The sequence below is a fragment of the Lepisosteus platostomus genome, chromosome 25 (assembly GCF_059453375.1).
Source record: "Lepisosteus platostomus isolate fLepPlt1 chromosome 25, fLepPlt1.hap1, whole genome shotgun sequence".
NCBI lineage: Eukaryota > Metazoa > Chordata > Actinopteri > Semionotiformes > Lepisosteidae > Lepisosteus > Lepisosteus platostomus.
In genome coordinates, this window is record NC_142635.1 from 3,532,336 (window position 1) to 3,546,462 (window position 14,127).

General features: G+C 41.2%; 1 protein-coding gene across 1 annotated transcript; it reads right to left on the reverse strand.

Annotated features, from left to right (window-relative positions):
* Nucleotides 1-932: 932 nt before the first annotated feature.
* LOC148640714 (complement C1r-A subcomponent-like) lies at nt 933-11,871 on the reverse strand. Its single transcript, XM_088619976.1, has 11 exons — nt 11,601-11,871; nt 10,337-10,550; nt 10,000-10,180; nt 9,654-9,791; nt 9,084-9,277; nt 7,351-7,498; nt 4,037-4,155; nt 3,464-3,542; nt 3,214-3,348; nt 2,437-2,511; nt 933-2,132 (listed from the first exon to the last, which is right to left on the reverse strand). The coding sequence occupies exons 1-11, from the start codon at nt 11,624-11,626 to the stop codon at nt 1,327-1,329; spliced, it is 2,115 nt and encodes a 704-aa protein (XP_088476102.1). The 5' UTR covers nt 11,627-11,871; the 3' UTR covers nt 933-1,326.
* Nucleotides 11,872-14,127: the final 2,256 nt, after the last annotated feature.

A 14,127-nucleotide genomic window follows, 5' to 3' on the forward strand; every position in this document is an offset into this window, starting at 1 on the left:
AGCTATGATCTCTCTATAAGGAATATATGCCCTTTTTATCATGGTCTAATGTCTGTTACTTATAATCAGTGAAACAAAGAAGCTGTTTGCAATTTCTCCCTTAGATCCGCATGTGTCCACGGTTTTGCCTTTCTGTGTTGCTTGAACCCTTATCTTGCACCCCTTACTTGTCAGGATAGACCTCAGCTTCTCCCGTGACCCTGAATTGGATTGGAAGTTGTTAGAAATGGATGGATGGATGTTTCTTTCCGCCTGCTGATCCGTGAAGATCAGAAATAATGATGCCATCAGATTATGCAATCAATCAATCAATCTTCATCCTACAGTATGCATGAATGCACTGCCTGATTAATCAACTATTCATTCATTTCATAGATGTGCCAGCCTAGTAATAATTAAGACAGTAGGCCTCTATTGTGTGTAAATGGGTTCGCATGTGGTGCAGAAATTGAATAATGAGGTAACTGATAAAAGGCTGGGAGTCACACTCTCGCACTGGTTTCATTTAGACTAGGTTTGGTATATAAAGGGATTCACAGTAATGGTTGATTATTGGGTTGTGTAGACATGTATGGTTTGTTGTACCTTAAATAACTTTTGTAAAAAGAAATTCTCCTTGAAAACTCTGTTTTTCATGTGCGCAGGCTGCTCAAGGTGATGTACAAGAACAGCCAGATCTCAAACGTGACCTGAGATCTTACTTCTGACAAGTTACCATATCCAATATGATGTATAACCCTACAGGAGGGAAAACCAGCTGTCGGGGTAAACCGAAAAACAGGTTGGCAGTGTGCCCAGCAGCACGTCAGCCACAAGGATGAACTCTGCTCATCTTTTGTTCACTCACAGTCAACACAAAACAGGGCCCGGTCTCTTCCACACTGTGTCTGTGGACAACAGCCACCAGGAAAACAAAACTAAAAATCAAGAGCTTTCTTTTCAGCAGTGGCTCCTTTTATTTTTAACCAGAAACTCCCAAAGCACTACATTTTTTTCCCCCAGTTTGCTCAATAACGACTTTTCATCTTCCTATCCAGCATTTTTCTTCATTTCCTTGCATTGGGAATTATTGTACAGCATTATTTTGTGCTTGCGCATAAAACAGGCCTCCCACGTTCACCCTGCCTCTTAATCGTATATTTGTATATGGACCATGGATTTCACTTTAATAATGTATTCAAACATTTGGTTTAACCAAACATATGATCTATCCTGGCTCTATCCTGCCTACAGTGAAAGATAGTATCCGCTTTGAACTTACATTGGATTATATGGTACATGAACTTGTTTACAAATCCTGTGCTCTTAGGTGTAATTTAGTCTTTTTCATTCTCCGCTATGCCTCTCCTCTCTTTCCATGGTCTCTCTGATCCAACCCAGGTAATTGTCCACTTTAGTGTAGTAACCCCTTTCCCTACAGTACAACCCCCAGGACACAACGCCATAGAGACGGAATGGACCCCTTTCTATCTGTCCTCCTGCTCCTCTCCGAAACTCTCGGAGGAAGAAGGGACCCCCACTGTCCCCATGGCAGCTATCTTTGCCCTTCTCACCAGCACAGAACATGTTCTCAGTGAACATCTGCTCCAGTGGTTTTCCGTCTTTGTTCTTAGAGCAGGTGTCTCTGTCCTTCACAGGGATCTCAACATACAACAGTTTCGAGCTCAGTGTGCCATGTTCTGTCCTGCCCCATCCTGAAACAAACCCCAGTCTTTCGGAAATCAGAGTCCCATCGTCTTTCCTCTCAGGGAGACAGATGGGGAGAAGATGGGGTCCCAGGGGTACGCGGGATTTCAGTTTGACCAGGGCGATATCATTGTCATAATTGATATGTTTTCCACTTTTTGGGTCTTCTAGGTATCCTGGGTGGATGAAGATCTTCTGACTCTGCAGAGTTACAGCGTTCTTGGAGCTCTCTATATTCTCAATGTCCGCTGTCCCCCCGTACATCAGCAGACTGTCCTTGCCCTCAACCACATGAGCAGCTGTGAGGACCCATCGGTCAGAGATCAGAGATCCTCCTCCTTTTGGATCATTAACATAGACCTGCCAGGGGATCTGACCAGGCTCTGCCTCTCTGCCTCCAAAGATACGGCCGAAATCAGAGTGCTTGCTCTCGGGCTCTCCACACACTGAGAGAAAAGAGTACAGCAGAGAGATGAGCAGAATTATCAGAACTACAGAATATGATTGCGACATCTCTAAGACAATGACTGACCTGTTCTCCAACGACCACAGTATATTAACACAACCCTCCACTCTAATACTACAATCTTGAAGCATATGAACAAAGCCTGTTCATCATCAGTCAGAGATACTTCTCCATAAACAATATTTTTTAGTGTATGGTTCCATATTTCAATTTCCCCGAATAATTAATAGTGCAGGATACAGGAAGTATCCCAGTGGATTAAAATGAACAGTACTGATTCCTACCTGCAACACATTTTGGCAAATCCAGACTGCCATTCAAAGACCTCCAGTAGCCCTGAGCTTCACATCTGTACACGTCTGAGACAAAAAAAAAAACAGGATGAATAACCCTTTACAGTTGAAGCAGAGTCAGAGCTAACATATATATTCCCATACCGATCCTACAGCAGCAACATGACACAGGTCATTTTTGATTTAATCATGCTTATTCCACAATTTCATCCAGCTGTGTAGGTCCTGGTGCTTTAAAGAGACCTAGAAAAGCTACAACCATGCCTGTCCTACAAGGTTAGAGCACAAGAGAGTCATCTAACACAGAAAAGCAGGTGAAGACAAATAGTTCACACCCTAGATAAACAATCAACTCAGGGTCATTGATACAAACCCTACCAGAAAAAACATTTACAATACTAAAGGCTGTACTCATCACTCTGAGAACCCGAGGAAAAAAATCACTAGGTAGCAGAAATACCGTACAATAAAGTAGACAGTCTTTTTTGCGACTAAGTCTTAACCTGACGTGAATAGGCCGTTGCTTTTTGGACTTTATCACAGATATGTGTTTTCTCATTGCAACGCTACTAAAATCACTTTGTAAAGCAAGACACATAATCTAATCATTCTATTACATGATCTTTTCACTAGGACTAAATCTGAGGGGCGCACTGTGTGTGCAGCAGACAAACAGGTTACTTGTGAGTGGAAGTACAGTGGTGCACACAGACTCATACACACGCACACACAAACACTAACACACATACAGTAGCTAGTCTGACTCACCAGAGACCCCTCTCTCCAGGACGTAGTAAGGCGCGTTGCAGTGATACTGGATGACAGACTGGTACTGATTGAGAGAGCCAGAGAGAAACTGCACTCCTCCGTTTAGCAGGTTGGAAGGTGTCCCACAGTCTATTACTACACAGAGGGAAATACACAGGAGATCTCAGCAGTGCAATGAGGGAAAGACAGAGAATGCAGGTCTGGTCCAGAGGTGTGGGAAGAGGAGAAAAGGAAAGGACAGCTGACTCACTGCAACACTCAGGCAGGGGGAGGTGCCACTGTCCATCGCTCTTACACATGGAGAAATATCCCCCGATCTCCTTCTCTCCCTGAGAAAAACAGGAGTTAATACAGGCAGGTCATCACCACTGATAAAAGACATAAACACTGCATGGAGTGCACTACTCTATCTGATTAATACTACATTGAGTGCACTACTCTAGTTCATTAGCACTAGTCCAATGCACGGATTCACTATTAAAACACATTAACACTACATTGTGAGTGAGGTTTTATAACACATTAACACTGGATTGCACTAATAAAATGCTTTAACACCTGCTGATACATCAAATTGTATCAAATTGTTCTGTGTCAATGGATCACTAGGAAGAGAATCAGGAGGCATTTACTGCAGGGAATATGACTTTCTGGTTCCACTTTTACACTAATTCTGCACTTAAAGAGATGGAAAGGAAAATTTAATATAGTACAATAACTGCTACACAAAAGTACTTTAACACCAATTGACCCACAGCACACAAAGAGAATACATTACACTACAGTAAATTAAGAGTTTTTGAAGCCTGTGAGACAGACTCACCATCATCAGCTTGTAGCCGGTGTCACACTTGACTCTGATGTAATCTCTGAACCGATACTCTGTGAATTGTGGGGTCACTCTGCCATGAGAGATACTTCTGGGTGATGGGCATTGCACTCCTAATAATAATAATAATAATAATAATAATAATAATAATAATAATACAATGTTGTTGGGTACAAGTCATACTATCTGATGTTGATGTCATATGTGCTTATTTTTGCTAACAAACAAGTCTTCATGCATTCCTCAATTGAAACATCTCTGAATGATGGGATTAGTTATTTCTTGTCACTCCTCAAACTCCAGAAGAACTGGGAAACTCTCTCAAGAAAAGATAAGAGTTGCACAGACAAGGCCATAAAACAAAGTAGACCTGGTCATTCTGAAGTCAAGAGAAGAGACCCCTGCATTAGAGACAAGATCATAAATTTGGGGTCATTACTTAGCAAGGAATGCAAGAAAGGACTTTTGTTGAGCTTCAGTTTTAAGAAACTGGGCAAGAATGGTCCATATATAGGTTCTATATACCACAAATATATTGTTTTACCATTCTATTAATATTAAATGAAGAAATCACATTTTTTTAATCAAAAGAAACAAGAAAGGAGGGATATCTGATCAAATGCCTATAGATATCACTTGTTTGCTCTTGAATGAAACAGGTGCTTATAATTAAACAGATGAAACTGTCAGAATTATGATTGTAACAAGCATAACTGGAAAACGTCAGAATTTCGATAATTGATTATTGAGATCCACCCACATCGGATGAGAACCCAAGATTAGAAACCTAGTCACCCCTCTAGTGGCTAAATAAGATACTATCCCTTCCCATTGCTGAGCAAATCAGAAGCAGTGAAATAGAATCCTTAATTCCTTGAGAAAATACCTTTTGAAGTACAGGATGTGATGCCACATACATATTCCATTCTCTTACAAACGAATAAGCTCAAACTATTCGATTAAAATATCATATTAGGTACAATCATTATTTCAAGAGTGGGCTATGCTTGCTTGGTTATCACATGAATGGGCAAAACATGAGTAGTTCAGAAATGTATCAAACCGGTGTGCATTATTTAGAAGAAAACGTGACTTTTCTCAAATACCAGACATTTCTGTGATGCCTTTTCTGAGAGACGCAATAAAAATTCCCGAAGGAGAGATTGGCAGATCTCGGATATGAATTGTCCAACCAGAATCCTGGCGGAGGAGACTTTGGAATATTGTTTGTCTGAGCCTCAGAAACAGGGCAAACCAACAACCAGTTTGCAAGTTAGGCCTGGCAATTTAGGAAGTAAAGACCCAAGGCAGCCAGTACACCACGGGGACCTCCACCCTCTCCAGCCAGCAGCCCGTCTTCATGTCTTCACACAGCTCCTCACGTTGCTGAATCCTCACAGATCAGGTGATCCTACTGCCTCGCTGTCCAGATCATAAGCGATGGGAGCACACCAAGTTTCTCTAGTCTGCGCAACTCCAAAAGAAATAGTTTGGATTTAACTTGTGCTCGGGTACAATCCATCACAGGGATACCACAAGACATTTATCTTGATAATTAATGTGACTTCATGCCCTTTTCCTCACTTAATTGGTTTCTATCTTAGCAACTTTCACTCATCTCATTCTCTACTTTCCAACTATTTTCTCGATTCTTTCGAACCAGCGTTTTTTGGTTGTATTATTTTTATTCCTATTTAACTCATCTATTTTAAGAAAGGGGACCTGTCCTGATTTGAATTTATGCAGATTAACCTCACTGCTATCAGGAATTCAGGTTGCTAAGCATTGTGTTAATTGTCACGTTGACCTTGCTGTGTTTCCAGAGACTTTCACAGTTATTATAGGGTTAGTGGGGTGATTAAGACCACTACATCACAAGACTTGTTTTATATCTTCCCTTGGTGTTTCTGTAACCTCCCAGACTCTTGCATTTGAAAGTGCTCACAATAGGGTCTAAGATTTAGTCACATTGCTATTCTCGTAAAACATTTAGATGATTGGCTGCAGGTTCAAGCAACCCTCCAAACCTATCTGCTCCACAATGAGATATAACTTGCCTATAAATTTGTCTTTGGCATCACCACACAATATATTCACACAAACAATAGTTCTAAGCACACAGCAATACAGATACACACATTTTGCTCTGCCCAAATTACACTATCATTTTGCATGTTCCAATAGCTCCATGCAGGAAACAGTCACTTAGCTGCATTTAATATCTTGACTGCACAGGGACCAAAGGAGTTCTTCTACACATTTTTTGGGGGCCACGGACGTGATAATTGCCTCTCTGAAGGTAGCAGCTGGAAACGGGAATGAAGAGGGTGGGAGAGGTCTTCAACGATAAGCTGAGCTTTCGTTTGAACTGCAGTCTAATAGAGCTCTATACAGCTGGTTCTCTGGTCGACCAAGCATTGTACTAGAAATGTTCACAATTCACTTCCTTTTACTCTTCATACTCAAGCTACCCTACCACACAGTGATACCACAGTTAGCTTTCTGCTAACATTATATAAACCCTCTCTAAAAAAAACTCACCCCAAAACCTTTTAGCTTCCTGATCAAAAATGTAGACTGACTAGCCTTCTTAAAAATGCAATCATTTCTCCAAAAGAACAACAAAGGACGTGGCACCCTTCACCTTGAGTCCTGCTAGAGAACGCAACATCTGTTTTTTTATTGAGGAAAGTCCACCCTTTAATCTCCTACAGTATCGCAAAGGTATGTATAGTATTTTTGTCTTTTCATAAAAAAAAATATTTGTACAAATCTATTGTAGATTGTGCATGATTGCTTTACCAGTGTTGCTAAATAGATTAGGAGTCTACAGTCAACAAGGGGGCACTGTGGAAACAGGCCAGCTGCAGCCAGTGATTTTCTAAGCTTTAAATTGAGTCCAAGTGCGGTTTTCATACTGTAAGAGTAGCTGCAACAAGCAAACAATTAAACATATTTACACAACTATTGACAAACACTGGTTTAGATGTTTTTTCATCCTGTGTTTTCTGGTCTGCTGCTGTGATACTATGAATATAGAAGGTGTCACGGCCCTAGATTGGCAGTGTTTGTTCGTTTTTTCTCTTTTATTTTTTCTTTTCCCTTTCTCTCTTTCTCTCCCTCTCTCCATAAGATATCACAGTGGGGCCCCCCTTTCATTAAGATCGGTGTTTCCATATATCATTTGGGAATCTTCCTTGAATGTGGGGCAGAGCAGGTATCCAGCACAGCCCTGCTCTCCATGCCCGCGACAGGACAGTGTGTGAGTTTCTGATTCAGCGTGTCAGAGCGAGCTGCACTTCACTCACGCTCTGTGGTGTACTCCAGCCTCCAGCCCCGGCTGTCTCCTCTCTGGTCGGTGTGATATTCCAGCCGCACCTCGTTAGAGGAGCTCACGATCGGCGCCGGAGCTTCGCTTCCGCACAGGAGAAGATCGGCGTGACCCGGGATCGACACCTAGAGACACATGCACAGAGGGTGTGGAGAAAAACTGGGGGAGACTTCAAAATGACCAAGTTAATTTACTAAAGGATCATTTGACAGGAAATCTGCAGTTAAGGAATGGTGTGCATTGAGGCTTGACCTGTCATTGACATTGATGGGAATTTGGTGATGTTGGTGCAGGATGGGTGCAGCGGGGATTAGTGGGTGATCTGACAACTCAGTTTTCTTTCATCATCACCACCACAAGAGTTTAGGTGGTGAGCTTAACTGACCTGTATTAAATGCCCAAAACAGTATGATGGGGGGTTTTAATTTACTGTAATATTCAGAATCTGTGACGGTAAATTGAGAGCCTATTTGGTAATTTTTCTGAACCAATCAAACATAATGATTTACAGTCTTACAACTGAATTTTAAATATACAATATGCAAGTGATTGATACAACACTGAAAACATGCATAACAAACAACAGCAAAAGAATATATTTAAATCAATCTGCTGTGATACAAAAGGCTGATCGATCACTCAGGGAGTATCGGATCAGACTGATCAGACTTAACTTCAAGTTCAACTACGCATTGACACTATAATGTGTCATGGTGTACCTCGTAGGTTTTATCTCATATAATTGTTAAATTTGTTCATAGATACAAGTGAATCTGCATTAACTATCACAAAAAAAACATCAGACGGGTTTGGAATAATAGTTAAATTCTCAAGACTTATAATGTTTGTCAGTAAAGAAGTTTGTTAATCAAAGATCCGTTAGCCATAGGTCATTGAGGAGCTGAACTTTCAGTTGGCAAAACGGAGCTTGGTTGGACTGGTCCAAGCTGGTCTGTGCTTGCCAGTTTCTCACTCTATGCTAGGAATATCCCAAGAGAGCAGAGTGCACAGTAGTTTGTCTTGTTCTTGGGGTCCAACGACAAGATAGGCAGGTGCAGAGCTTTCAGTTCATCCAGATATAATTTGTTTCATTTTCATATTCAGGATGTCAACAAAGAGAAAGAGTCTAACTATCTTCTTTTGTTGATCAGTCAAAAATAACAGTGGGTTGGCAAACACAAGATTTCTTCTGTTTCAGAAAGAATATTTTGGGCAAAATTCTGTGCTTTACTGACTCACTTTCTCTGACTGGCTTCTTGGAGAGAAGTTTAAGTCCTGACTTGTACTGCTTGCAATCATATGGTTGGAAGAATCAGATTGCCAGTTCAGTGGGAGAGATAAGGAGACAGTTAACCAGCAACAAATAGGGGTACAGATTTTATGAGGCGCAAGTTGCTGATTGGTTGGTTTGCTATCAGGTTAGGTTCAGACACCCACCTTGCAGATTCTTATTGGAGGACTTTCCTTTGGGTGATGAACAGTGGCCACTGGTTTTGAGAAGAAATCAGACTACAGATTTCATAGACTCCATCTGTGTTGAATATCATTACACTGTTCAACTTTGATACAACTCTATGATGTATTTTACAAGAGGGTTCTCTTAGCCACATTCCTGTGTCACCAGGATGCTTGGTCAAGGCAGCACAAAGATTAAACATTTCTAATAATGACACTAAACTGGCTTGCTAGCGGTTTCGTCCATCGCTGTACCTTGAGCCAGTGATGAGGGCACTGGGACAGCTGGTGCTCAATGTCAAACAGCCCCAGGAAGTGGAGAGTGATGTGGAACCCGGGCTCCACTCTGATGGTGTAGTGGCAGGACAGGCCAGGGGGTGACAGGTTTGGGTACCCCGGAGAGGAGATCAGCCCCCGGGGCTCGGTGAACACCCCACCTCCACACTGCACTGTGAGAGGGAAAGGGAGAGGAACAGAAACACTCAGTGCTCGTGCATTCATGCAGTTCAGTTTACTGGCTAAAGTCTATAACAGAGCACAGTGTGGGGATCCATACAGTATTCACACAAACAAACTGTCATCAAAATCCAAAACAGTATTTTCAATATTATTTTTATACATAGAGACAGAGAAGAAAGTGAAATGAGATTGAATGGAGTGCATATACTGACCTACTAACCAGATACTGAAGGACAATATTTGTTACTTTTAAATGTTTCAATTTTTAAAGGATTTCACTTAAGGGTCTTTCTAGGCAGGAACACTCACAGTATTTTATTCTAGTGAACATAGTGAGGCAGGAAAAGCTTCAGTGTCTGTACGTACATTGGCAGGTCCTGTTGTTAGGCTGCAGCTCGTATCCATGGCGACAGGAGCAGAGGTATCCTCCCAGGATATTGTGACAATAGTGCTGACAGAGAGGCTCCTCCCCTTCCTGCACCGGTGACGCACAGTCATCCACATCTGAGAGAGGGAGTGAACACAGCCGCCATGATGGACAGACTGAGTGGCTATCCGACACAGTACATTTCTGCTACACAGGTAGAAAAAAGCAAATGAACGAGAGTGACAGACAAATGCCTAGTGCAGGCGTGTTCACGAATGCAGACAAAAGGAACCTTACAGTTTAGTAAGGTTGAGTGGCATATGAGCACAGTGAAACCAGACTGACCTATGGCCTGGTAAAAGGCTTTAAATCCGATGTGCTGATGAGGCCCCGGAGAGGAGGAGTCTGACTGGAAGATTAGGCGCAGATGGTTGCTAGGCGAGAGGATGGGACTGTTGCCAGGGTGATGCTCATCAGCAGAATTCTGACCACAAAACCTTCCCAGAACCTTCTTACCAGACATCACCTGCTCAGAAAGAGAGAAAAGTGAAGAGTAAAAGAGAATCAGGAGACACTCTTAACACAGACAGATTGATTTGGAACCTAGGGCATCTGTGCACTGCATTAGTTGATCAATACAGTGGGTCAGCATTGGGTTTTTCAATCTGTCTTTCAGTCTTACCGTGAGAGAGTCATAGTAGCAATCTTTTGAGGGCTCAATATCGAGGTATCGGAAGGTGAGTTGGAGGGCGAACCCCTGAGGTACAGCCAGGTCCCACACTTCATTGAGAGAGGCAGGGTAGGGATTTGGGTAACCAGGTGACTGCACTTCTCCATACAAGACAGGGGAAGACCCTGAGAGTGCCACTGCCAAACACTGGGACACACACAACAACCTAATACGACAACAAAAAGTAATATCATAACACTTTTCCAATACTACAATAATGATATACTTTTTACAAGAGGAATAATTTAAGACAGACAGAAATAACACTCCTAAATAAAATAACCCAAAAAGCAGGCTAATAACAACAGCAAACTGTAATAGCAGAGACCATCACGGTTCACACAAGTACAGTACATCCATCAAAGTCTTAGTGGAGCAATTCGTCAATTAGTCTTCAGCAGAAGAAAAGCGATCATTCTTCAAAAACGATGAAGGTTCAAAACGAATTTGCTCCTCAAACAATGTGATTCAAATCTAGGAAAATATGTCCAGAATGGTTTAATAGATACTCACTGAGCCAAACAGCCCAGGATTCAAAGATAGAAAAGGAGCGTCACACAGTAGATCAATAAATTGCTTGTTAATTTCATCTTCTGTTACAAAGTTTGTTTTCTCAGTAATTCTTTGCTCTGAACCAAAATAACCAGAACAAAACCTAACTTCTATCAGAGTCCTCACCATATTTCATAGGTACATTTTCCTTAACTATACAAGTTAATTCCAAACCGCTAAATAATAGGAAGGGCTCTGGACTCAACTAGTTGTGAATGTCCTGAACAGCCAGGTACAGTAGTTAAAATCAAGGCACCTGATACAGTGTGGCCTCATTTTCCATTTTCAAAACCCCATACAAGTACAGGTGTGCAGAAGATTGATATCCAGCCACAGACGTTTTATGGTGACATTGTGATAAATCCACTATTTGATGGTGGAAGGAGATTTTTACTATGACAGACCTGTAGAAACCATGCCCAAACATGAACACACATTACTGCTAAGAAAATGGTTTTCTCAGTTTTAGAAGGAGCTGTTCATCAATAATAAAGCAATAATAAAAATGCTGGACCCTACATCAAAAACACACCAAATGAAAGTACAGCATTTTGGAGCACAGACTCACACAGAAATTCACTTATTGAAACAGGAACACTCAACTCTAAATGCAGTGTAATTTGAAAACACGATAACAACCTGGCAATGTAATGTGTTGACTCACCAGATGTCTGTGGTGAGTGGACCCATGATCTAGCTGCTTTTTAATAGAATTGTAAAAATGCTGTTAGTCCAGATAGTGCAATATTTTCCCTTTTACAGATCAAACAAAAGACAAAACTGCAGCAGGTAATGTTTTCCTTGGTCTTCCTTTCCTAAGGTAGCAGAGGAAGGGGTGGAATGAGGGGATTAAAATACGAAGAGCTGAAAAGTCAATTGGAAATAAAAAACAACTGAAAACCCAGCTATTTAATTTGGCAGACAGAGACAGCCGGAGAAAGAGGAAGGTCAATAAGACGGCATTGGCAGACCGGACACCCTGCCGTACTCACACTGGCCAGAGAAGGAGATACAGAAGGGGTAGGTCAATATAAACACTCTAACTGGACATGAGAGTATACCGTTGCTTCAAATGGACAGACCTCGACCATAGTAAACCACTAAAAGTTAAACACAAATGCTCAAATATTCTAACCTGCAATTACAAATAATGACCTAGAAAAATGGGTTGGATAAGCATCCACCCCACCATTGTAGATTAGCTTGGGCGGTTATCAATTACTTTCCAGATCCTGAACACATGCTTTGATCACCCTTGAACACAAGGGAGTGCCAACAATTACCCTCAGATACACTTGCCAATTCACCACAACTAGCCTAAAACACTCTGGTCCAAATCAGGTATGTAGTGTTGGAGGCTATATAATGAAACACTGGGTCAATCAGTGACTGTTCACCTTCCACATTTCTTCTGCCTCAGATACCTGTCAATGTTGATTTAACGAGGGGAAAGTAACTGACACAGCATCAGGATTTTTGCGATCCAGTCCCGAAACAGAGTAAAACATTTTTCTTGATCCCAGTCCCACATAATTTGTTGGGCAGAGTCATTTGTAGTACTGTTCTTAAAAATGGAGGGGAAGGAAGACAAGCAGGCACCTAGTTGTGGTGGGTTTTGCGCGTTTATAATTTTGTAATCTTTAACAGGCAGTCTGGAGTTTGAACTTTAATGAGCTACTAGATCAGTCTGATAAATAACACTGTGACTGGCAGATAAATAAACATAATCCTCCTTCTTTCATTTTCTCTATCTGTAATCCCGGTGAAAATGTATCGTGGTGTCCAATCAGTCCGCCAAGGAAGATGAATGTGAATCATTCTGAACAGCGTACAGTATATTTAAAAAAATACACAAAAATTTGAGACAAAAGAATTCCACCTTGTGTTTTGAACTTCCAGAATAGCCTTAAAGACCAGGAAAAAGGTAGCTTTTGGGTGAGTTCTCAGTGCTAGTCTTGGGGGACCCCAGTGTCTCCTGGTATTTGTTATACCTGGGCCATTAATCACCAGTGCTTACTGGTGACTGTGTCTATGATCTGCTTTCTGTTTGGACTTCTTTCTACAAAGCCCTGGATTTAAATTTACCATAAAGTGCATTATTTCCAACAACCTCCGCATGAAGGATTCTCAGACGTCTCTCCTCAACTTGCTCATTGAAAAAACAATTCTCCCTTATTATTATCCCTGACAAACAGCTCTTAACAGGTGATCCCTTGATGTTGATCGGATACAGATAGTAATGATGCTGGATCAGACATGCCCACAGTGGGTCAATGTCTTTGTCAAACTTATTTGCCATGTTATGTTATTTTATCTGTCCAAGTGACTGACCCAAAAAAAGGTTTTATTTGCCCCTTTTATGAGTTTTCTCATCAGCCTGTCCAGGCAATCACCTATAAAAAACAAAATGTCCCACACCAACTCCAAAGACTAAATCAATGGAGGTCTTCCTGAAGCTATTGAATCTGGTCTAAGAATCTGTGGATTGATTCATACCTTAGTATCAGGCCCAGACAGACAATGTCCCACAACCGCCCAAGATACCCTATCTTGCTGGAAAGTGTGAAAAAGTCTGAAAAATGATGACTTTCTCTTTTGAAATGTTTACTATAGGGCGTTTTTGGTCCTTTCATCCCTCTAAATCCCACAAATTTCCTCAAACATTTCAGTAATAGTAGTCTTCCCTTGTTCAGCTCCTCTCATGCCACTTTTTTCGGTGATATGGTAGTGAAAGATTAGCAGGAAGTATTTTGTCCTTTGTCTCCTGTGTTTGAAAACACATCAATTCACAATGGCAACAATGCAGGAGGCTTCACTGCTAGATTGTCAGCAGACAGACTCGAATGCAACCTTCCCAAATTGATATCAAAAAGCAAATCACGTCCAAGTCAGTGAAACCCCTTATATACTGTACTACTTACTGTAAATAGCCAAATACTCCACTTAAAACTCCAGGTGAGAATGTGGAATTAACTACCAGTGATCTCCTACTTCAAATAATTACTACCTGGTGTGTCTATGTATATCTAAGTGTATGACATTACTAAAGTCTACTACAATGTTACTGCATGTAACATGATCAGATTACTTTTAGAGAATTTTTGTAATACTACTTTCTGTTCCTAAAAATCTCTGTTCAGAGAATTGAAATCAAATGCAGATATTGTCTACATTGTATGTGAACTACATAC